Raw genomic sequence first — 25361 nt, forward strand, 5'->3', positions numbered from 1 at the left:
TCAAGTCAGTTACTGCTTTGTATTTTTCCCCCATACCTGTCCATGTATGGGCATTTATTTTTTTTAATAATTAAAACAGCAAGTGAAAAACAGATAATTACCATGCATAAATTCAAACAGCTTGTTGACTACTGTCTTCAAAAACTTCCAGTGAGCTCTCAAAAACCGTGGGTATTGACCTACTATATACATTATATTTGATGCAATAATGGCTTTATTGTCTTTTCCACGCTTTTGTTCACAGAGTCCCAGAAGATCCTACAACATAATGTATTCTTTAGTTTCCAACTTCCTCCAGTTCAATTAAAAGCACTACAAGTATAAAATCCTACAAGGAGCTATATTAAAGGAAAGTGGTTGTCATCATGAAGTTCGAAGTCCAAATACCACACACCCCCACACCTCCCTCCTCCTGCCAAAAAAAAAAAAAAAAAAAAAAAAAAAAAAGTGGGTTAAAACTGGGGTGATAGAGTAATTTTAAGTTTCAGCCAAACCAGGAACACCCTGTTTTCAACTACAGAAACTCCATTTTAAATATAACTAAAGATTTCTGCAGGGGAGACTTAGCCTCACAGTATTGAGCACTGACCAAGTAGCTGGTATCAATAAAAATATAGACTCTACATCAAATACAAGAAATTGAACTAAATGTTCGGTATAAATTTGCATAAAGTAAGGTCCATTACTCTTGGAAAAATGTTTTGTTCCTGCACTCTTTCCATGTGTGTATTTACCAAAGAGTTGGTTTGATCAATGAATATATACAGAAAACAGCAGGGTGCTGGCTAGTTAAAAATGTGAGTTGTTTTGCCACTCTCCTTTATTTCATTAGTAATCCCTTTCCATCTCTTCTGCATTCTCAAAGAAAAACACTTCATCATAAACTAAATTTTATCCCTGAAATTTTCACTGTGAAAAGGCAATCTGGACTAATGCATTGTTCATGGCTAATGAATTTATCACCCTTAAATTCAGGATATAATATTTCCCATTAATTTATTCTTATCAACTTGCTTGCTGTACAAGGTAGCTTACTAAGAACATAGAACAGCATTTTGGTAAACTTAAGTTTTTTGAGCATGAGCTATGAAGCGTGACAAAGCTGTCAGTTTTGCACCATGATACCTTAATTACTGTAACGAGGAATCTCTTTTCATCTTCTTCATGCATTGCGCCACTGATTGAGCCTATAGCCCAACACAGGGTATTTAAATTTTTCCATGACCATTCTGTTCCATTCACTTGATTGTGAAGTTTTTCAGTCATAATTCGTTCTGTATCTGCGTAGTCCAGATGTGTAAGATAAACTGAAAGACATCAACATTAAACAGGCACATTTTAAAGCAACAACCTGGATCGCAACTCCATAGGCAAAGTTAGGTTTGTTTTAAGAAAAAGACAACCAAATTGTTAGGTAAGCACAATGCTTCTTTCCTGAACTTATGACAGAAGGAGCTAAAAATTTAAACACAAATTTGTTAAAACTGTATTCTAACAAGGAACAATAAACTCTACCAATCATCTATGGTTGCACTAAGGGATCTCAGCAAAACACCACATGCTAGAATGTGAAAAGTCCAGTCAGTAAAGTTGCTAAGTTATAATTAACAAAAGGCATACATACTGAAGGCCTCTAGGGAATGTGGGGCCGACTACCTATGGGGGTCACTATCAGTGTGTAAGAAGTCAAGCAGTTTTCTTCTGCTCTTTATTTCAATGCCATTAAGTCTGCTGGTTGCAATAACCCACCATTAAAGTGGAGGTGGTACTCCTGAACAAGTCTAGGTAGAAAGATTCAAGTATCCCAAATCAAGACACTTGCATCAGCCCCTAATAGGATTAGTGTTTCTAACAAAATTCTAAAACCCAGGAAGTCAAAAGCAATGTAAGGCCAGATTCACAAATAGATTTTTACTGTGCCACGAAACACAGCTTCCACCACACGCTCACTTTTTTTTTTTAAAGTGAATCTTAAAGGTAATACATTACAAGCAATAGTTAAAACCAGAATTCACACCCAAACTGAATGTGCATTTCCATATAAATAATCCTGTATCTGGAAATATAACTAAGGCTCAGGACATAACTAATAATTTCAATACAATAAACCAAACATTTAATCCAATAAATCAAAAAATGGTTTTCATGTTCCATATGAAAAGATATTAGAACAATTAATCTAATGCTGGCCGTTACCTACATCACAAGTACAAAGGTAAGAATAAAAAAGAAAAATCGAAACCCACACTGCCTCATGCAGTTCGCCCCTCCACACCCCTAGTTCATAACTCTGTTAGTAAACACTCAGTGTTCCCTTAAAGCATTTGCATTTGATAGAATTTGATACATTTAGTATTGAAGGTTTGATGTCCTAAATATATGTAATAATTCTAATCCCCCCACTCCCTCAAGTTGCAGTTGGGACGCTGAATTTTTTTTCCTGCCTCAAAAATCTTTAAGTTATCACTAAAATACATAGGGTCTATCAATTCACCGATAAAGCGGTTACAGTTGAACATGAGACTTCTGAAAATAATAGCATACACACTGTAAAAATGAAACCTACTTGCCACATTAAATGGTACAGAAATACCAACCCTGGTGTTCTTCAGGGTGCTCACAACCTTTGGTTTGGGTTTTTTTTTTTCTACATGATATGCAATTAATTGCAACTTTTATACTTTTAAGCAAGGTCATTATAAAATCTCAGCACTAACTTTGGAGAAGATTTTTGAAGCTTAAGTTCAGGCTGGAATTTTGTGTTTTGCTTAGGAATACTATAAAAAACCCAAAAGTATTCAGATCTATTGAAGGAAGAAATAATTTTTCTGGAGGACTGCTTGGTTTACACAAGACTACAACTACAAGGAGTAACAGCCAGCAAGCCCACTTCAGAACAACCCCTCCTATGTAACAGCTTTCTGAGAAAACTAAGGTTTTGTTGAATTGGAAGAATTTTGGTAAAGGATCATCAAAAGGCGTTCTATAGGAAAAGGCAAGGGACAGAAAGTTATTGTATTACTACTTAAGTTATACAACACTACACACGCTTAAAATTGAAAACTTCAGACCAACGCCGTCTCCTCTCTTTCAAGTATGCATACTACTCCTCACTGATAATCATTTTACCCACACAGTAATTCAGATCGTAAGCTAACATTCCATAAAATACATGCTGCTGATGCAGCTACAGAGACCTACAGCATAAAAAAATGCCAGCTAGTACACTTACCCAATGTTTCCCTCATATTTTTATACAAGTTTATGGAATCTGTATCCTTCATGAATTCTCGTACTACTTCCCCTTGGTCATTTTCCACAACTAGGACTTCTTCAGGTTTAGCCATACGGCTAACCATTAGCAATCGAACCTGTATGTTGCAAAGGAAGTTGAAATGAACTGTAACATGAAAATATACACAATAGCTCCACAGGTGTTTCCAGAGCACTCTTGTCAGGTAGTGTGACCCATGTGAAGGGTATATCCAGCACTTCATGAGATCAGCTCACTAATCCTATAGACACACATTATCCAAAAAGCCAGTAAGAACAGAGCCTGCTAATTTCTCTCACTATGAACAAGCTGAGTAGTTCACCACCATCACTTTTTCCATACAGTTTTGTTTTTTTCCCCTCCAACTGAAACACTCCAGCCTTTATCTGTTTAAGCGAACAGTTCAATACAGATTTATTTCTTAAAAAAATTAGGTCTAAATTCATAGTAAGTATCTTAAAAACTGAAACACAGTATTAATACTGCTGTCATATACTGGTGTCATCTTAAAGTATTTTTACAACTGCAGCACATTAAATAACTGGAGTTGAACCAATTACCAACTACCCAAAGCAAGAAAAGTTTTCTTATGTCACTCCTTACATGAAGAAAAATCGTTCAGGAACAGTATCTAAATCCTTGAAGTCCAGTTACTTAAGCATGGATTACCTTGGACAATACAGGCAAATAAAGCTGCCTCCTTGGAGGAACATCGAAGTGTTGACTTCCCGAAAGCAATGGAGAAGCAGATGTTGAAAATGGACTTTCCCTGTACAGCTCAGCAGCTAAATGATTCCAATATTCAAGACAAATCTTGAAAATTTCTGTTTCTTCAACTTCTGACACCAATAACATATAATGAAGAGCCTAGAAAAGTGTGGTTTAAATATCTCATTATTGATTATTCCTGCAGATAAAACCACATTGCTTTACGTTCGGTTATCCAAATACTGATAAAATGCCAAACTGACATAAAGTTAGGAAAAAGAGGGCATTAACATTGCAGTTACATTACTTAAAATGCCAGAGGTCCAACCAGCACAGCAACTCAAAAACAAAGTACCCTGTCAATTACCATCATTTTCAAAGTGCATATCAATTCTTTAGTCTGACGTAGCCTGAGGACATCTTAAAAAATGCCGTAGCCAAATCAGTCTAAACTATCAAACTCACAGCCTCTGAAGCATCTGCAAGGCATTTTGGTTTAAAGCCCACAAAAAACCTTCAATAGCTAGTTTCAATGAATGCTGTTCTCCAGACTATTACTGCTACTTTGTCCTTATACCCAGAAGAACTGAAGGCAACCATCAAAGCCATACCACTCGCTCACTTTCCACAGAAGTCATATAACACAACATCTTCTGTTTCTTTACTGCCAGAACAGCCACAGCAGACTGAGAATGGAAGGCCACTGATGCAATTCTGACAGGCTGAGATACCAACTGTAGAAATTAGAACTACACAGCCAAACACCTTTTGCCTAGCTTATTTTTCAGTCCCCTGGTGCAAGATATCAAAGCAATAGCCCACTAACAAACAAACAGAACAGAATTACAAAGTCTGAAGACATTTTCATAGCTTAGGTACTACAGCAACTCATAGCATTTTGGATGGTAAAGACATGATTCAGCATCTGCATATACCAAAACAACCATGTATTAGTGTTATACGCATCAATTTTTCTTGGTGATCTCAATAACTTGCATAACTTCCTTTACAAGTTCATGGAACAATTTCAGAAGATCTGTTACATCCGAAGTGCAGGAATAAATAGGTAAGAGTAACATGGGGCTTTTTGAAGTAGCTGCGTAACCACGTTCTGTTACCCTGGAACTTACAGAAGTGAAGTTTGCAACCATTTCAGGCCAGCCTAATACTTTCTTAAACATTTCATCATCCTACGAAACAGTTATCCAGAACTGAGTTTTATGAATGTGTGTTTTAAAGAATTTAACATGGTTATGCCGGACAAGAGAGGATGCTACTACCTAAAAACTGCATTCCAACTTACACACAACTGCACAGGACATGCAACAGTTTCAGCTGTTTACACGGGCCTTCTTAATGAAATCTCAACCTAAGTAGAAACGAGTTGTGCTCTACCCCCATTCGCAGTTCTTTTCAAAACTTACTACTTCCAGGTTCAGGAATTACTTGGGAACTGTTGATTGTTGCTCTTTTTAAAATAAGAAGTGATATTCCTCTTAGTCCAACTTCTAAACGAGCTACAGTTTGATATTTACAACCAACTTATCTATATACTTTTTTTTTTGTGGAGGGCTTCCTCCAGAAGAAATGTATTGAGAATACTATCTGGAAAACAGACTAGAGTTGAGATGGACACGTTAGGTTACGGCTAATCCATCTGCAAGGTGTACTTCCCGCCCCCCAGTGGAACCTGGTCTCCAGGTTTAAACTGCGGTATTGTTTCTCTACCTCTGTCTCAGGGCAGTTCCTCACCCTATCGCCTCCATACCTGCACAGGGCTTGATTCTGGGCACATGAAGTGGTGCTTCAAGGGGCTTTGGAGCCAGTTTCATCCCCTTGGAGCTCAGCAGTGGGAGGGAGCTAGCAAAAAAGTCACCACAGAACAGCTCATCCTCAGCAAAATTTTTATTCACAATTAAAAAAAAACACCCACAACTGTAAAACCCTGATTTTGTGATCTAGGCCCACTATAGGATGAGCTAGTGCTTTCAGTGTTCAGCAGTCATACAGAATTTAAGCCATTCCAACCCTTCATTCTCAGCTGAATTTCTAATAATTTCCACAGATCCCAGAGGTTTTGACAGTGAAGTTAAACTTTACTGTCAAAATTGAAAAGAATGCAGCAGTCTCCAAGAAAGAGGAACAAGCAGAGAGGAAGGATAATTGTAAATCTTATTCTCAGCAACTACTGTGAAACAGCTAACAACTGCGGCCTGCAGGCCCTCCTCCAAGACCAGTAATACTACAGTAAAGCACACAGAGTCATTTGGTAAAGCTCTACCATTAATCATTACTGGCATACATAGTCTTTGTTACATAGAAACAGTAGCATCCTTGAGGATTACATTCAAAGCCTTTCAGTTAAACTTATGGGATATGGTACATTGGGCAAGAAGCTATACCAGGATGGAAGCACTGAACATGTTGTACCCCAGAAAACATGCATGTGCTCTACCCTAGAAAACAGCTCTGGATGCTGAATAAAAACGTTAACTGAGCTGCTTCTCACAGACTGATGAAAGTCACAGAAGCACCTCCTGTATACAAGAGTTGAGCAGAAAAATACAGTATGTAAAGGCCCATGGAAAAACAATGTATCAATTTATTTTTAAGCAACATTTAACACTTTCAAGGAGGAGCAAGTAAGAAGATGGAGGAGACAGAGACTTATGTCTTCAGACATTGTATTAATGTAGGATCACTGAAAATAGAATGCCATTGAGGCACACTAAGTAAAACAAGAACTTTGAAAGGGGTTTTTGTATTCATGCAATTTGCCAATTACATGAAAGAAACAGGACTATTTTCTTCCCCTCTTACTCTCTTTAAGTACCATGAGCTAGAAGTTATAGTTAGTATCATATCTTTGAGTATGGAAACACTTGCTACATTTTTTAAACCAGATAAACTGAGAAACTTACCTCCATTAATGTTTCCCTCAGATTTAATCTCTTTTCTATAAGTTGACCATGTTCCTTGAGGAAGGTGCAGAGAAACAAACTGAGATTCTGAATGAAGTTCTGTTCATCATCTTTTCCATTTGAGTATGCAAGTCTGATATTGGTATTTAGAGGAAGCATCTAATAAAAACAATACAGACATAATCAAGAATTTCCCTTTTTATACAGAACTAGAACTACCACGTATTAACAAGTATTTTGCTCTTTTGGCAAAAAAGCCCTTCCGCTTTTCACTATATCTACTCTTTGCCTTCTTAAGTAGGTCTTACAGCTCCTTCATTTCACACTTGATCCCAAGATGGACAGCAAAATGCAAATGCAAAACAGATACAAAAAGTACTGAAGAACTAAACCTTTTTCCAACCCTCGTAACACCAGCTGTAAACAAGGAAAGTATCTGCTCTAGCACAGACATTTCCAACTAGCACGGGGCAAAAAGATGTTCCAAAAATGTGTTACCTGTCCCTAGTAACATTAAGTTTCAAAACATCACATCATCACAATGTGAAAACAACAAGCCAGACCTCCCTAATATTTGGAAATTGGCAAAGAAGACTGAAAGATACCAGAACACATTTTTCAGTAATCATGTAGAGATCTCTGGCACCTCTTAAGAGATGCACTGGCTTTTAAATTCTATCATTACACACATAAACCCTTTTCAACACTGTCTTCTAGTAGGAAACTACATTCTTTAATGTCAACGCTATTCAGCTATAGAACAGTGAGAACAGAGTTTGACACTTTTGCTGCTGCCAGCGTTTGGGTGGTTTTGATTGCTCTCCATTTTACAAAAATAGTCAAATATTTGCAATGAATGCAACAGCTGGCATCAAATTCTTATGCAACAGTCATACTAAAAACCTGCAAGTTACAAAACAGGTCGAACACCCAACCTGGCGTTCAACTGATGTTTTGAGGAAAAACATTATTAAATTTAACTGTAAATAAAAAACCTATAGCTCCACTTGAAACTCGGGGGTAGGGCGGCATTCAAAGAAGCATGCCTGTTCTAAAGAACCTCCCAAGATGGACACAGATTGCAAACAGATGAAAACAACTCTTCACCTGTCTGCTTAAGATGCAAATACAATGAGGAAAACTACAAACTCGCGTAACTGAATCTGAACTGCTCAGAGGGTTATCACCAAATTACATATATTTAAGGCATGGCTTTGTAAGACAAACATTTTATCAGTTTCAAAAACTAAACAGTAACTTGCAGAAGTTACTTCAGCTTAGGTTTTACGAGTCATGCAGTACACATTTTGTTGCATCTCTCAACTTTCCCCATCAGTCTGAGTCTTCAAACACCTCTTAAATTAAACAAATCAATACTGCAGAAATACAGCTGTGAGCTAGTCAAAATTACACTTAGCACCTTCTGATCAAGCCATAAATACCACTGAAGAACAGTATTTGCCCGATCAAGAGCTCTATAATGAATATGAACTTGTAAACTGAACTAGGTTCTACAGAAATTCATTTTGCAAAGTGAAACAGTCAAAAGAGACAGATTTATATAAAAAACATTACCTGTTTTAACTGCATCATGGTCAGGGTAAAGAGTGTTACAAACTGTTCTTCATACTGGCTTACACTGACACCTGCAATCTCTGTGAGGCACTTCAAAGAGACATTTCGAAACATGGGAACATTTAAGAACTATTGAGAGAAGAAAAAAAAAAAAGAGTATTATGAGTGAGCTGCATGCTAAGCTTTTTTGCAATTTATATTTAAATTTGAGTGGTCATTTTTTGCACAAGTACCTTGTATATTAGTGTGCTGATTAACTTGGTCTCAAATATATATCCCAGAGGAATCCAGTTCAGAAATCGTAGCAAGGTTTCCAAAGTTGCGTGAACTAAGGGAGCATTTTGGGAGTTTTCCTGTAAACAACCATTAGTGTTTATGACATTGGTAGGTATGATGGGGGGTAATTTTTTAAGTCATCATTAAAGTAGTTAAGGCTTACCATCACAAACTGACACAGTTGAAATATCTGAGAGAATTCATTGCACATGCTGTAAAGAAATAAATAAAAAATTAAGTATTTCCACATTCCATAAACAATCCTACTTACTTCAATCACAATTACTATGCTCACAGAACAGGTCCTGAGGACCAGTGTCCATGGAGGCATTCATTCACAAGCCACCTCGCTTTTACCCATTTCCATGGTAATAATATATATTTTGAAGCGGCCCAAAGCCTGTTCCTGCAAATTGTGGGTTAGAAATAAAAGAATGCCAAACAATCTGTTAAAAGGGTAGGAACCATCAGTCAACAGATGCTACTTGCAATAAGATAGAACTATCTGTGTACATGAAGTTTGGTATCACCCAACAGTACTGCTCTGAAGAAAAATCAATAACCCACTCAGTCTCAGAAATCAAACTAGTCAGCTCTAGGTGTTCACTCAAAAGCTCAAAGTGAGAGCAACTGCTTAGCAGCAAGCACAAAAATCTATTATTAAGATTTAAACATATATACTTGCCTGTCTTTCAAATGCTTGGCTTTTACTTGAGTAATCTGGCCACTGGAAAAATCAAACACTTCTTCACTCAATAGTTTAAGGATCACCATATTGTTCTGACAAAGGCTTTCACTAGTCCTGCTTGCTCCCACAATATCACTTATAAAAGTTGGCCAGTGCTTCGGCCATTCTTGTTTCAGTATCTGAAAAGTGAAGCACCCATATGTTAGATACGCATGCAAAACCAAAGACTTTATAACAAAATTTAAAACTCTATGAATTCTAGCCTACCTGAACAAGAATCATATTCAGTTTCCCAATATAGACTTTCTCTTTCTGGAGAAGAGAAGAGAAGAGTCAGGTTATGCCTAATATTCCCCTCCCTCTTCCTCCCCTGAAGAGGATTCACTTACTTCTACACATGTTGGATCAGATGAGGTCTTGATAATTAGGCCGACAACATATTTTTTAATACCTGCAGAAAAGTTGGGAATTTATTTTCAACTATGTCAGATATCACAAATGTAAGTATTTTCAAATTTGGGTTCTTCACGTTTTTAAGCAGAAACACCTCTAAAGAACATATATATGCATGTGTCAGGCAAGCATCCCTCTTGACTTGTATGTTATGTGGAAAAAACCCACACCTTTGTGTCAGTTCTGCAAGAGTTACTTCAGATGTAGGAAATGGCTTTATGCTTAATCTATTTCAATAAAACAAAAGGAAAACAGACTGAGGATTAGTGTGTACTTGTAGTAATTTGCACCAGATCAATCTATCAGCTTCCTAAAGGCTGCAAGAAATTCTGAGTAAGGTTGCATTGGTAGCACTGCACCGATGTGTATTTGGCCGAATGAAGATGGACAGATGGCACCCAGCACTGTCCAGACCCTGGACATACACTGCAGTAGGTACTTAGAAATGCTGCTGTAGAGCTCCTTCAGTGAAATGTCTTTCTACCCCCATTATGTGCTTGCAGACCATACCTAACAACTCCAAAGTGGGCAGATATATTCTCACTACCTCAGCCAAATGTTTACAATGGCAAGACAAAATACAAACAAGAGTCCTCCATCTTCTTTGACTAATGCTTTATTAATACAACACTGAACTCAGAAAATAGAGCTTTCTATGCATGATTCCAGTTTTAATGTCAAGTTAGCTAGAATTGAACCAAAAGCTTCATCTTCTGTATGAACTATATGTAAAAGTTCAGAGATGCTCCCATTTACTTAGGTGATCCATTCTGAACACAGGAATTCCCCTGCACAGTATTTATGAAGTGGAACACTGGGTCAGAGCTTTGCAAAGTTCATTCACCAATACAGTAAAATGCACTTCAATTTGGACTCCTGTGCTTTACAGCACACAGATGCTACGGATTATTGAACTTCTAATAAATTGTAGTTTATTGCTTTTTGTTGTTTAATTTAATTTGTCAAGTAGGGGCACAGACTGTATTTAAATCACTCATTCTGTTTTATTTCCTCTACAAACATTTGAGTTTTCAGCTCCGCCACAGAAAAAAAATACCAAACCACTGTAACAAGCTATATTGCCCAAAGTGCCATTCTGCTACCTAATCCTCAGCTCCCACCTCACCATTAACCTATCAATGATTGAAGACATGGAAACAATGGCTTTCCAAATAACTTTTCATCACCACATACATAGCTAAAATCATTCTGTACTAGAACATCCAACTCCAAGAAAAGGCATGCACAGGGGACCTGGAGTCATGAAGCAGATGATTACTAATAGTTCTACTTCAACATAGCTTTGACAGGATGATCGATCAGAGAACACCAGGAATTAAACACTTCAAACTAGGCAAGCGTTTTCTTGTCATCGGGCAGTTTTAGAACAGGTGTATGTTTTGCTATTCGGAGTCATGAACTCAAAATCTAGGTTCAATCACTTCTTCAATGTAGACAGTCAATGACTCATGCAGACAAAATGTATGTCTTGAAGATTTTAGAGAAAGCTGTCAGTTCACCGAGAAGAATGCCTTGTGTTGAAGATGGTTCATTCTCCCCCAGCCACTAGTCTAAATTTTAAGACTTTCATGTGACATCACCTGAATTAGCAATTATTTTTTCATTTCAGGCCTGAGCAACAGGATTAAAAGGTACAGTCTGTAACTGCATTCTCATGAAATCTGGAGAATGCCAAGTCTAGACTTTGGGCCATCAGATACATACTAGGCAGGAGCTGTTCTACAAGTAATTTTGATTACAAATAAAACTATTCATCATTATCAATGGGGATCAAGCCACACTACTCCAGAGGAATAGTCATTAACAAAATAATTACCACTGTCAGTCACTGGGTAAGAGCTATTAACCAAGCACTAGCATTAGTCTATCATCATAGGCCTATCCTAGTATTTTAAAGCTAAAATACACACACTTTGCTGAAGCATTACAGTAATTCACAAATGAGATATGAAAGCCCTCAAAATAGTATGGAAATAGGTTTGCAGTGCCAGAAGCTAAACTATTTTAACTGCCTGCTAAACCACCAAGGGAAGCCTACTGTTGCAACTCCTTGCATTTCAAAGAGGTATCTGAAAGCAAGTATTGTTCTTAGACTTTTGACTCCAAAGCTAATTATTTTCCATCTTGCTGCATCAATAGTATTATGCTGTTTAGTTACAACTGAAATGCTATGCTACCATCAACCTGGCCTTGAGATCAGCAGATGGTAACAAGCTGCTCTGCTCCAAAGCTTCTCCATTAGAAAAAAGCAACCACAGCTCAAAAGGCAACCTAAAAAGTTTGCTAGTTTTCACACATCATGCCGCAGGCTCCTAAGATCTGCTATCCACTGAACAAAGCCATACTCTTAATTCCTTAAAAGCCGCTGCTATCCCATTCTCTAACACTTTTTTTGGCTTAAATGGCATCTTCTACTTTTTTCCTTTAACCAAAGTATTGTGGTTTGTGCTCCGTATTTAATAGCTCATTTCTTTATCATTCCATAGGAGAAAGAATTCTCAGTAGAACAAAGATATTTCAACATTCTGCTTTGACAAAAATCAACACATAGCCTAGTTAACATTTTTCAGCAGAACACATCCACGAAACTGTTCAAGGGTAGCAGCCTATTGGATCTGCTAAAATCAGTGTGTTGTGAGAACTTAAAAGGAAGTGTTATTTTGGGACATGCACAAGCCACATAACCACTGCCTAGAAGGTCTCTTTCAATCACAGAAGCAGCTGAACAAGTCTTGAAGATGGCAAGAACACAACTGCCAAGTTCAGTCCCTTCAGTAAGCCAAACAGGAAGAGACACATGCCTGGCAAAGGGGCCTTCCAATAAAACAAAAGGGGAAGGGTAAAAAAAAAAAAAACAAAACCACAAACAGAGACCAACACCCAAACCACCACAATATCCACACACGTGTCATTCTCCAAGGACCATCCAGTATCACAACTAGCTGATTCATGACAACCTGCCACCAAAGGGAGCAGATCCCATTTTTCATTCTAAAACTTCCACTGATACAGCACTGGCAGTCCTAGCACCTGCTCAAAAACTTGTTCAGAGGCTGAATTAGTAGAAAAATGGAGTTATCAAAAAAGCCCAGTAGTTTTAAAACTGTTTTGAAACTATCTTCTGCCAGCTTAGCTCCCTGACCCAGCTCACTTTAAGGGTCAGAGAAACAACAGTACTGGCTCAAAGACATCACAAAGTGCTCAGGTGAGGAACACCTTTATCCACAGCAGTTTACTAGATCAACCTAGCTGCAACATCCAAGTATGTTCTAATTATCAGAAAAGTTGGACATCATGATCATCAGGTCCACACTAGTGCCACTGTTAGCATTTTCTGGTAAGCAAAGTGCAACAAAGCAAAAAAAGAAAAAAGAAAAAAAAAGAAGAGAGCAAGGACATTAATTCAAGGCCTATTAGAAAGTTTCTGGATGAACATAAGATTATTGTCCTTATGTGAAAGTTGCTCCTCTACAGACAGGCAAACATAGAGTAAAATTGAAACGTTTTCTGGAGGGAAATTATTTTCCCATGTGACCCAAGCTATGCAGTGGTTACAGCTGAACTGGGATAGCAAGGAACACCACATTATCTGACATTAGTAAATTCTGCAGTCTAGACTTGACAAGTGTGAAATACCCTACAGCTTAATCTTCCAATGTGCTTTTCAAAGCAATTACATCTAATCTAGGCTGTGCGACCTGAGCTCAGAGAAGTTCCTATTCTGTCCAAATACAGCATGTTACCATGAATGCACACAGTCAGCGTGTACACACCCGTAGACAAAATCTACTTCTTGTACTTAAGACATACAAACACATCCTTTTATGCAGTTACAGAGCACAAATGTTTAACAAGTGTGGAAAATTATTCTAGCTGGTACTGCAGATGGAAGTTCACACTAGTTTGTAAAATTCACACATTCTCCATTTGTATTAAAGATTAAGTGAGGCAGATAGACAATGTAACTCTGCAAATTAACATTTATTTTGCAATCAAAGCAAGAATTTCAAATCCTAAAGCCAAGTTATCCCCTCCAGGGATGTTTGTATGTACACACACTTATATTAAACTGTTTAAGTAGTCTCACAATGTGGTCAAAATGCAGTTGTATTTTTAGTCTTAAGAAATAAAGCTTTCCCATACTGTCTCACAAATCACCTTTCCCTATTAGTGGTGAACCTGATCAATTAATCTATTTGCTTTTCAACAGAAAAAGCCAAACCATGAAAATTCTTTAAAAGTGCATAGAGCCTGTCTTCCCACACACACAAGTGCTTTGTAGCTTGTTCCCCCTTCATTACAGGGAACCAAAACCATCTCCCTCCTGACGCAGGCCAGAAATCTCCATTAAAATATCTTATCACTCCACAGAAAAAATCTCTTACAGCAGCTTCCACTACATCAAAAGCTTTATACTTAAACTCTAGGACCTTCCTGTGAGCCACTAAACTGCATCTCTCTGGCACTTCGATTTTTTTTTTCATTTCAAAATGAGTAAAGTTGTACAAGCAATTTAGGTTTCATAATGAAGAAGTGCTTATCCATTCCAACTCAAAAACACTCCAGACAAGCTCGCTCTGTTCACAGGAACAGAATTCCATTTCACATTGCAGGATTAATGAAACGTATCACTGAATTGAAGACCAAGAAGCCTTTATTTCTAGGCAGGTTTTCACACTGTGAGAGAAAATCCTTTTGAGATCATAGTACTTTAATCAAATGACATCCTTTGTAAGCATTATTAAACAATCAACCCTACAGAATATCAGGGTTTAAAGCAATTTGGTATCAACTCAAACTGAGAACTTTTACTTCAGAATGATAGTACAAAACTCAGGAAATAAGCCAAATTCACCACTGTATGGGATATTCTGGAATACGCCACCCACTTTTCATTAAAGCCATCTCAGTAAGATTTGAATGAAAACCACATTACATACAATTGTATACATATAAGAGCAGTCCAAAGCATTCTCTTAAGGACTAAATACATTAAAAAGAGCAAGTATAACCCATTGCTATTGTCTGTGATTAAACATGTCTCAAGGTTGAACATGCAGGTCAGTATCTGATTTAACTGAATTTTACCTGTTCTGTGCTATTCCACTTTTGTCTAAATAACCAAATTCAAATTGTGAACTCAAAAGGAAACAAACAAAAAAATCAACAAGATAAAGCAGAGTAATCACGTAAGCGTTTTAGACACATAAATTGACAGTTTTGCCCAATTCCCGTTTTAGAATCATGGGAAGATACAGATTGAACTCTCCTGAAGTGCTTACAATCCTCAGCCTTCAAAATCAATGACACTTGAGAAACAGCAGAACATTTAACAAGTTAAAAGGTACCAGAGCCAGAAGAGCCCAAGACTAAAAGCTATTTTAAAATAAAAGCAAACTTAAGAATGGGGTTTCAAGGCCAAAAGCTACACCTGAAGAAAACATGTTTTCCTACTTTGGCTGGAAGCTGAAATCCCAGCAGACAGAAGCAGTAACAAAGCCTGGGCTAACCTCAAGGCCCAAAAAGTCAGGTACAAGTACGAAAAGAAAAAAAAAACCACCTTAAAAAAAAAAAAGGTTACCTTTCAGGCTCTGTAATTAATGACATTCTGTTTCTCCAGGAATTTTCAGGGAGGTTGTTTCAAAACCTGTCATTCACTAACAGCTCAATTCAAGTCTGCTCTTAACTTCAATTCTTAAGCACTGCTATTGCTATAAAGGGAAATCAGTACTTTCTCATAAATGGATTTAGTTTCATCTTAACCGAAAGTAAGACTTGTCAGCTGTTATTTACTACACAAATCAAATTATAAATATTGTTTTATAAAGTAAGATACAAGGTAAAATTAACTGATTTATAATCTGCATGAGATGCTTTGTCACCAAGCATTACTTTGTTATATCGAGCCTCAGTTTCCTGCACCCATTATTTTACTACACTTCAAACAGGAAAATCCTGTCAACTAAAGGAATGACTGGAGTCAGATTCAAGGAAACCTCGATTTAACCAGCATTATCATCTCCCAGGTACTCAAACCATCTGAACAAGCTCTGGAGCAGTTAGTTTGCACCAGCCAGTACAGTATCATCAGCCGGGGGGGGGGGGGGGGGGGGGGCGGGGAAGAGAAAAAAATTACCATTCACAGACCAGATGAAACAGGATTAGAGATGAAACATCCCTTCTCCCTCCTACACCACTGAGGCCACGGCATGCTACTGAACATTTGGTTCCTCTTCTACTGATGTGCAAGAGAAACCTGACAAGTAGGTAAGCCAACTAACTCAATTCCCCTAAAACTGATAATGATAGAAGTTAATTTCACAGTTCTAGTTTGGCTCTGTGAAAGGGAAAATATTTTCAAAGGCTGAACTGAAGACATTTGTTAGGATGAAGGATTTATTTTCCCCCAGTCTTCAGAAGTACAAGTCAATGAAAATAAGAACAGAATAAAGCTGATTGCACAACTACATACAATAGCTTTATTTTGCATTGTAATATATCACGCTATAGTTATTGCACCTTTTCAGATAACAGAAACCGGTCAAACAGTACTACCATACCTGCCAAACAGTGAAGTAACAAAAATCTAAGACGCCAACTCAAATATATGTTCCACAATTCATTTAAGCCATCTATCCAGCGTTATCTTGGCATCTCAAGAACAGCTGAGATAACACAACGCAAAGCACAGCCAGCAACCTCATCCTACCACCAAGATTTCTCATCTATCCTATGCATTACTGATTTATATTCTGTATTTGGCATTTGTTTGGTCTCAAACTGCCAAGGAAGTCTACCTCTATGACATCTCCTACCAAACATCCCTTCACCAGCAGGCAAGTAGTACGCTGGTTAGCTGCTTCAGACTACTGACTCCTTACTCTTCCTGCTCTACTCCCACAGCCAAAAACTTTAGGAGAAATTCCAAATGCTGAAAATAAGTGCTCATAGTCAGGAACGTAACAAAATACAAGTAAGCTGAAATACTTTTAATTATTAAAAGCACGGAAAAGACAACTTTAGGGTGCTCCCTTAGATTCTCAAAGGACACAGTTGTGTCTGAGCCTTGGCTGAAGCTACGCCCTAGAAACCTGCAAGTGTTTCCAACAAGCAGAATGAGCGTGAAACCTTACTTCCACAAAGAGCTATGCCTTATCTGTCAACCTACAGTTGCAAGGCATGGGCGGAAAAGGTGAAAAGAATTATGACAAAAACATGGAACTCTAATGTTTTCATCAACATTTACAATTATGTTTTACCCAATATAGTTTTCAGGACCTAAGCACTGGCAGTAAAAATTTCAAGCACATTTTAGCATTGCTAATAAAAGCTCACAGCAGAACACAGAAATTTAGAACAATATGAATGAGTTCCAAAACCAGCTTTTAGTAAAAAGCCAAGTATAGTACGGTGACAACATTCAGTGTCAAGAATTTTAGTTCTATGTAATGTTCTGAAATCCAAGTTATCATGACTTCACAGAAAGATACGCGAACAAGCACTAATCCTGTACCATACCACAGAGGTACCTCCATTTACTATAGCCAACATCTAACATTCAAAACACATTGCAAGCTCTAAGGGAGGGAGGGGAAAAAGCAAAAACAGAACACAGCATTTATTTTAAGATTTCCAGACTCCTTGCAATGACGGAAGACTGGGGTTTGCCCTGCACTTGCAGTTACAACAATCTAACAGCATATACACTTACATGAACTAAAGCAGACTACAGTACCTCACTGCCTAGAAGAATGAATGATCATTAATAGGCAAGGCTATATATTTACTTAGTGGTTTATTTTAAAATAATTATGACTGCTTACAATTTAAAAAAAGTTACATAAATCTACACGTGCTACCAGATGGACCACAGTCTACCAGAAAAATGACAGCATACTGGCGGAGCTGCTGCATGCACAGCCCAGACAGGCTAAGAAAGCCCTGCATGCCAAGTACAGAGAACCAAAACCTCTACCACAAAGCCAGGAGACAACCTCAGAAGCTGTGTAGGGTTAAAGCTCTTCAGGTAAGTTTGACCTGTAAGTCACTGCAACGCTCAAGTGATGTTGTTTCACAACTATCAGTCACACCTTTCACCTTCCCATGATACAATTTCAGGTGCTCACCACCCCACTGAGACCATTATCAGAAAAAGGAAAGACATAGTTTCATCACCCAGAAAAGCACAGATCAAGTCTTAGTACCTGAAAAAAAGTTACCAGCCTAAGTGCGTATCAAGCTGAAAATTACTTACATGGGGGCCAAAAGTCTAAATCTCAAGTTAATACATAAAGTTAGGAGAAAAGACAAGAATCCCACCCTACCTTCACACTGGTTCCTTGGAAGAATCTTCCATCTTGTTTTTATCACATTTTCCAAGATTTGCAGTCCATAATACTGAAATTGGAGAAGAACAAAATGTGAGTATGTTACTGTAGGACTAACCAACTTTCAGGACTCTCATTCAAACAAACATTCACACTTAACATCTAAAACTTCAAGATTATTAAACTAACAAATGTATTAAATATGTCTATTCACCCATTTACTGAGGTTTCATGCATATTTTTTTTCTTGTTTTATTCTTCACTATACTAAGTCCTGCTGTTTGATCATGCTCACACCAGGAGGGGGAAAAAAAAAATAATAATGAAAAGCCCTCTGGCAGACAATTTTGGCTATCTGGAGAAGCAGCAGCCAAAAATGAATTTGTATCATAAATGACTGCTCGTATGTTCAAGTATTAACACAACCAGGCTCCTAAAACATTTAGCAGCTTGGATGGTCTCAAGCTTCCTATCGTTCCTCTAAGAGCTGAAAAAAAAAAAAAATAATCTTGTCTTAGCATCACATGTCCTGACACTGGCACTTTCTAAAGAAAGTATTTCCCAAACTTCACTGGTGTGTTACTTTAGGAACAGCAAGACAACCCACAGGTTTATTTAATTTAAATACCCACCCCAATAAGGCAGCTATTTCTACTATTTAAAGATGAACTTTTGTGCTCAGTCAAAGAGTAATAAAAATGTGAATAAGCTCTTGTAAATCCTTTTACCTTTCAGGAATTCCTTCCTATATTCTTACCCAAAACAGTTACATTTGCAAAGTAATCGGTAAGGCCAGTCCCTCTGCCCATTTGTCCCTACTGCCAACTCACAATAACAGGGAAAAGTTTACGGTGATATGATCCAAGAACTTTTATACATAAAACCCCATTAGCATGAATAGACAGGAGAGAAAAGGGGACGAGGAGTTTTGCATTTACTTTATCTACAGTGAATTAGGAAGAAAAAAAAAAAAAAAAAAAAAATCACATCAATGCCTGAAAGGTAAACTCAAGTTTTCACAGTTAAAGTTTGGCTGAGAATAAGAGTTCCTCTTTAAAACGGTTAGTTGTTATACAAAGTAGGATCATTACCATTTCAACCAAAGGGATCATATAAACTTCCGTTTAATTAAAAAACACAATGTAGACTGTCCCAAACTACATTGTATTAAAATACCATTTTTGCTGTTCTCATCTTAACATAACCTACATCCCTGTGCTTCTCTATCTGACCCCAGTTCCCACGAGCCTCATATGTACATCCAGCATTTGCAAAATATTCTGTCACCTTCCAATATCCTGGGTACCACGAAAAATTATGCATTAACAGAAAGCTGGCAGAGTATTTTTTTCCTCCATGGTCAGCAGCAAAAGTTCATTCATTAGATTTTAACCTGTAAGATTCGCTTTGTTACCTAACATAAAAGCTAAATGAAATGAAGGAATAATAATAATTTTCATACAGGAAAATGTGTAAAAACATCCTTAAGCACAATGCTTCACTTCACAGGAAGTGATTTCAGCCACTGCTACAGATTCACAGACCCCATCTGCAACTGATCCAGGCTCACAATACAAAACACTTACAAAGGCTTCTAACAATGCTGGAAGTATGACCATTAATATCAGACAGTGCTAACTTTCCTGAAGCCAATCTAAACTCCAGTTAAATTTCTAGATTCTACAGGCATACAGCTAACCAAAAACGTTAGTTTCACTTCCAAACTTTCTTCCACAGGTCAGCTTAATTTAGCTTTTAGAATCAGAATGGCAAGTCTAGTCTCATTTCGCAAAAGCACTACATGACCAAACAAAACTTAAATGAAAATCCTGACATAACCTAAGAACAGACCTCATCTTTAGTCTTCCCCACTGCCACCCCACCGATTTCCTCTGTCAAAGGAAAGGATGGACACCTCTAGCAATCTGCCACACCTATCCCTCATTACCTGCCCAAATATCTAATTCAGATTCAAGCACCTTACACTGTGAAGAGATTCATGCTGTATCTAGGTTTCTACTCATTCTTTTACACATGTGACTTCAATTTTGTCCTCTGCTACCGTCTTGTTCAGCTAGTAGCATTCATTTCTCCTAACACTCACACATGAAATTAAATGTCAGCAGTAATAAAATTACCGTATACAATCTTCACCTATACATCCTCCTTGCCATACCATGTTTGAAGGCTTCATCAGCCTGCCTGAATGCTCTGCAAGGGGCTTTTTGGGGTTCTTATTTTGTTTTTAAGCTTAATTTGATTTGGTGGTTCTAATTTTTGGCATTTCTCCGATAACAAGCCCCAAAAGTTAGCAACACCAATTTTCGCCACCTGAACTATCAGAAGTGTACTTTTTCATCAATTACTGCAACAGTACACACGAACACATTTAAACTGCGCATAAAGTAGAAGTGTCTCAAAATTCATTTGCTCAATGCTTGATCATTTGTAATTGTCTAATAGCAATTCACTGCCCAGTTATGAAGATGAGGGACAGGTAACAGCAAAGACTGGGAAAAAAAGTATGAAATGATCCCTATGGTAGAAATTTCTATGGTACCCTTATTACTTATGCTATGCACCGAAGCCCTTTCCCTCCCACCTCCCAAGAAACAAAAACAATTGATGAACAGAATTCAGTTAAAGGGAATCAAAAGGGTAGACCTTGTGGAGGCCTGCCGTCAAAGCCTAGCTGTGTCAGTTGCACAGGAAGACACCCCTTTTCTTCCTATTACAAGCAATCAACATAATGGAACATTATGATTAATATCAGGTAGTGTTAACAGCTTTAATTAAAGAAAAAATATGATTGCATAAAAGCCAAATGTCATAGTGCATAAATTTAGCACCAAATCATTTGCAATTTATGTAAATTGAAGAATTCTTTACCTGTTGCTTTCTTTCTGTTCCTCTAATCATCTCATTTTTCACAAGACAAATTTGAGTTTTTAAAAATACTGTTGATAAATCAACTTAAACATTAGTAATGTCTGTCAGTATAAAAAGCAAAGTTTACCAGGCAAGCAAACAGGCAAACACTGTTACTTAAAGGTTAGCACTTTGAGGAAGTTCTTTAAACTGTTCTCCCCTCAACTTCAGAGAGCAATGAAAAAAATGAAACCGCCCGATTTCAGAAACCATCCAAACACTATTATTTTCTGTTCGAACACAGTGTGTATCAAGCAGAAAAACATGCATGTCAGTTATCTGAGATAATAATCATCAAACTTAAGACAATGAAAACACATTTCGATCAACTTTTAGGTTCGAACTTGAGAAGTCTTAAGTAAAGCATTTAAAATTGTAGAAAAAAAACTGAATGCTGCCCCTTTTAGTCTCTACCATGATAAATGAATTTTAAACAGCAGTACAAAGCAATTGTGTTCTGCATATTAGTAAAGACTAATCCCATACTACAAAGAGTATGGGGTGCTTAACTTGCATTGATCGCTCAAAATCTTGGCCTAGTAAGATTTCTATTTTGTCTTTAATAGACCTAGGGACAAATTCTCTCCCCAGCTATGTGCACATGGCTCTCATTATAATCAAAAGCAGCCAAGCACTTACCCAAGGACAAAATGTGGCTCTAGGAGACTTTTCATTACTCAGATGTATACAGACACATACCAGTCTTTGGAACTGGCATTATGCTTGTATGTGCCTTGGAAAAAAAAAAATAATCTGTATTTTCAATTTAGGTCTTCTGGTTTTGGTTTGTTTTGTTTTTTTCAGAAGGAGAAAGAAACTTTTGTCAGTGTAAAAGGAGGCTTAAATGTTTTGTCCATTTACAGTTCTTGTTTAAAGCCAACTTGGGGAACAAGAAAATTAAAAAAAAAAAGTTGTTTGAATCAAGAAATTCTATGGCTAAAAATGAGATACCTTCCTCAAAGTTTATGAATGGGAGAAAGAGGAAACCCAAATAAATAAAAGTTAATTTGCTTACTTTGGTATTCATGTTCTGAGAGAATTCCAAAATAGTATCAACTCTTGTCCACGCATCAGGATGTTCTTTTAAGTGAGTCAAGACTTCCTGTGCCATTCTTTGCTAAGAGTAAGTTTGATAAAAAGAACTATTAGGTTATTTAAGAAATTATATACTGTCAATGAAGGCATTAATATATAATACATTTTTAAATCACTTATCCAAGAGTTAGACAGAACTCAATCAGGAGCAACAAGTCCCTTAAGTCTCCTTCTGAGGACAGTTAAAGTTTAACAACCAGACTCCAAAAACACACTGATGCAAGGCAGTCATTTTACTTAAACTTCTACTCTTCCATACTGAACAATTGCTCTAGACCAGCAATGAACACATGAGAACATCACACATTACAGCAAGAACATTACCAGGGAATGAAGTTCTCTCCCCTTCAAGAAAGTAATTTAGATAAAATTTCATTCAAGGGCCCCCAAACTTTCTAGTTCTACTGGAAGCATTTATGTAAAATGCCAGTTTTAAGGAGTACTGTATCATGCTGCAAAGTTGTTTATGCAGGAACAGTTGATTTCATTTTGAAGAACCACGACGCAGAGCATTAGAGGTCTCTAATCTCTACTTCTGACGAGTCCCTCAATGTATCTAACAGCTTACAAAACAGTAATAAAAATCGACTGGCAGGTAGAAGGGAACTGGTCACGCTAATGGTTTGTTCTTCCTTGGGACTGACATCACCAATTGTTATACTAGATACTATGGTTTTGGTAACATGCAAAACGTCACCTGAAACAATTACACACCACAATAGCTGAACGCGTTTTAGCTATCCCTTTTCAAAAGCCTGTATGTCCATAAGCCTTTTTTTTTTTTTTAAGGGAACCAAATTATGCTAGTTATTAGCAAATATGCAGTGTACTGACAAATCTTGCTGCTGATGCTACAAGCACCAGACACTGTCTTACCAACAAGATGAATGTTTTATATTAATTAACAGAACTTAGCCCATTCTTTCACCTCACTGTAAAGCCAAATCAATGAAATTACAAAGCAGTGAAAGCTTTCCTTTAGGATTAACTTCAACAGTTAGAACTTAGTACAGCAATGCAGCTTTCTAGTCTGTGACAAGAACATACTCGAGCTAATCAACTGGTATAAGAGAACATGCGTTTTCACTAAGACAGAAACCCCATCAAGCCCCAAATACATATGTGTATATATGTGTGTGTGTATAATGCAGGAAATGGACAAACTGGGTATGGGATTTACCAAATTAAAATCAAAAGCTACAACAGTAAAGAGCAAGGATGTCTAAAATACCTGTACAATACTGGCATCCCTACTTAATATAATTGAGCATAGTGGAGCAATTCCCAGCCCAATACTGACTTTGACTAGCAAGGAAGTCCCTGTACATTTGATATGGAGAAGTACCACACATATTCCTTTTAAGTCCAAAAGCAGGACAACCATCAGAGTTTAAAAAAAAAAAAAATCAGCTCTTTTGATGCAGTTTAGTGTAGGAGGGAAAGAATAACTGTATGACTTCCACATTCAACCCAGGTATGTTTTTATACTGGCTTCCTTAGCACTTCTAATACTGGTGATGTATCATACGACCTAGTTTCAACACTAACAAAATACAGATGCTCAAGCACTGAAAAGTTTGCTCTCATACCCACTAACCCCTTTTCTGGACATCAGTTCCTGTAGTTTCATTTAAAAAGGTATGACTTTAACATTAACGCTTAAACAAGATTGAAGCCTCACTCCGTTGTAGCTACCAAGAAGAAAATGACTTGGCAAATTATCCTTCCGGACACGTTGAAGGACATGAAAGTCTGTTAGAACAGACCAATAGAAACAAGAGTATGGGATGAGCCCAGGTAAACATCTATGGATTCTCTGAAGTCTGCTTAGTCATGTGCTGCACTGGGGTGGGGCTGGGTACATTCTTTTCAGAGAAGTACACCAAAAAATTTGAAGAACATCTAGGATAAAAGAGAGCTTCTTTCTTGCTATCTCTTGCCAAATATATATCAGCAGAGAAGAGTTTTGCAAGCAAAGATAAGAATTAAACAGAAGGAAGAGACAGGTGCATCTGAAAGCAAGCTCAGCATGGGCTGCGTTCTAAACCTTTTTTTATCCTAACATTATCCTAATTATTCCAAGCAAACCATTGTTAATCTCCTAATTTTGATATTTAGTTTACGCAACTTTTATTATTCCTGTCACTTTAAGACATATCTGAGCTGTCAGGCTCCACACAGAAGCATTTTTTTTCATGCAGGAACTTTTGAACTCACTGCAAGAGTTAAGCGCTTAGACTCACTGAAACCTCTCCCCTCCTTTGGAAAGGCTCTAAAATAGCAAACCAAATTTTCATTTTGGTGACATGTATTAGTGCATGTATTTAAAGTATGTTGATATAATTTGCTTTTGCCAGTTAAGCATCACTTCTTGAATTTTTGCTTCTTACTGCATTAATTTTCTAAATACCAAACTATACCCAGCTGTTTTAAGTGAAGCAACATCTCACAACACCAGAACAATGGCAATTTGATCATTGTATTTAGTGTTAATCCTCTATTCTCCTTAGAAACCTTTTCAACTTTTTACACTCCATTCAAACCAAACAATACTATAAGCACCACTGACTTTGCAAGCAGTAAAGAAACATATCACTTACAAAACAAGCACTCAGAAGTCCTTACTTTTAAGGCAAAAGCTACAAGCACTTTTCTGTCATACAAGCATTTAAAAACTACAGCTAGTAATTATCTCAATTTAGGAAACTCAAATCGCAAATATTTCAAAAATCAGCAAGTTATTCCAGAACCTGTAGGAATTCACATTAGTAAGCCTTACAGCATTTAAAAAAAAAATACACAAAACAAGTACATTATTGTTTATTCTAACAGCTGGAAGGAATAGGAAAGCATCAGCTACTTTGTCTCATTTTAATTCACTTATTGTTGTGCAAGAATATCTTAGTAACAGATGCCTGACACTGAAATTCCCAATTTGCCAAGCATGAACAATTAAAATTTGCCAGAAGAGGAACTATACCAACGCCCTTGTAGCAATACTTGTTTTCAACATTTAATTTTTATTTCCAAAGCAGTTCAAGAAATAGATGAAAGCAATACACAATTCACTTTCAGGACAATATATGCAAGCACAC

General features: G+C 37.2%; 1 protein-coding gene across 8 annotated transcripts in view; it reads right to left on the bottom strand.

Moving 5' to 3' along the window:
- The window catches only part of XPO1 (exportin 1), a 39940-nt gene that overhangs the window by 9151 nt on the left and 5428 nt on the right, over nucleotides 1-25361 (bottom strand). For 7 of the 8 annotated variants that reach the window (XM_037405184.1, XM_037405180.1, XM_037405177.1 and 4 more), the window contains 13 exons: nucleotides 22187-22288; nucleotides 18241-18313; nucleotides 9832-9893; nucleotides 9710-9754; nucleotides 9440-9621; nucleotides 8918-8966; nucleotides 8712-8831; nucleotides 8479-8607; nucleotides 6904-7062; nucleotides 3944-4141; nucleotides 3233-3371; nucleotides 1126-1307; nucleotides 102-258 (listed from right to left, as the gene is read on the bottom strand). In XM_037405184.1, the coding sequence (XP_037261081.1) occupies nucleotides 102-258; nucleotides 1126-1307; nucleotides 3233-3371; nucleotides 3944-4141; nucleotides 6904-7062; nucleotides 8479-8607; nucleotides 8712-8831; nucleotides 8918-8966; nucleotides 9440-9621; nucleotides 9710-9754; nucleotides 9832-9893; nucleotides 18241-18313; nucleotides 22187-22288 (1597 nt within the window). Of the gene's footprint in view, nucleotides 1-101; nucleotides 259-1125; nucleotides 1308-3232; nucleotides 3372-3943; nucleotides 4142-6903; nucleotides 7063-8478; nucleotides 8608-8711; nucleotides 8832-8917; nucleotides 8967-9439; nucleotides 9622-9709; nucleotides 9755-9831; nucleotides 9894-18240; nucleotides 18314-20907; nucleotides 20972-22186; nucleotides 22291-25361 lie in introns of those variants that run through there. The other variant, XM_037405185.1, reaches the window with a different exon arrangement.

Source organism: Falco rusticolus, chromosome 12, assembly GCF_015220075.1.
Source record: "Falco rusticolus isolate bFalRus1 chromosome 12, bFalRus1.pri, whole genome shotgun sequence".
NCBI lineage: Eukaryota > Metazoa > Chordata > Aves > Falconiformes > Falconidae > Falco > Falco rusticolus.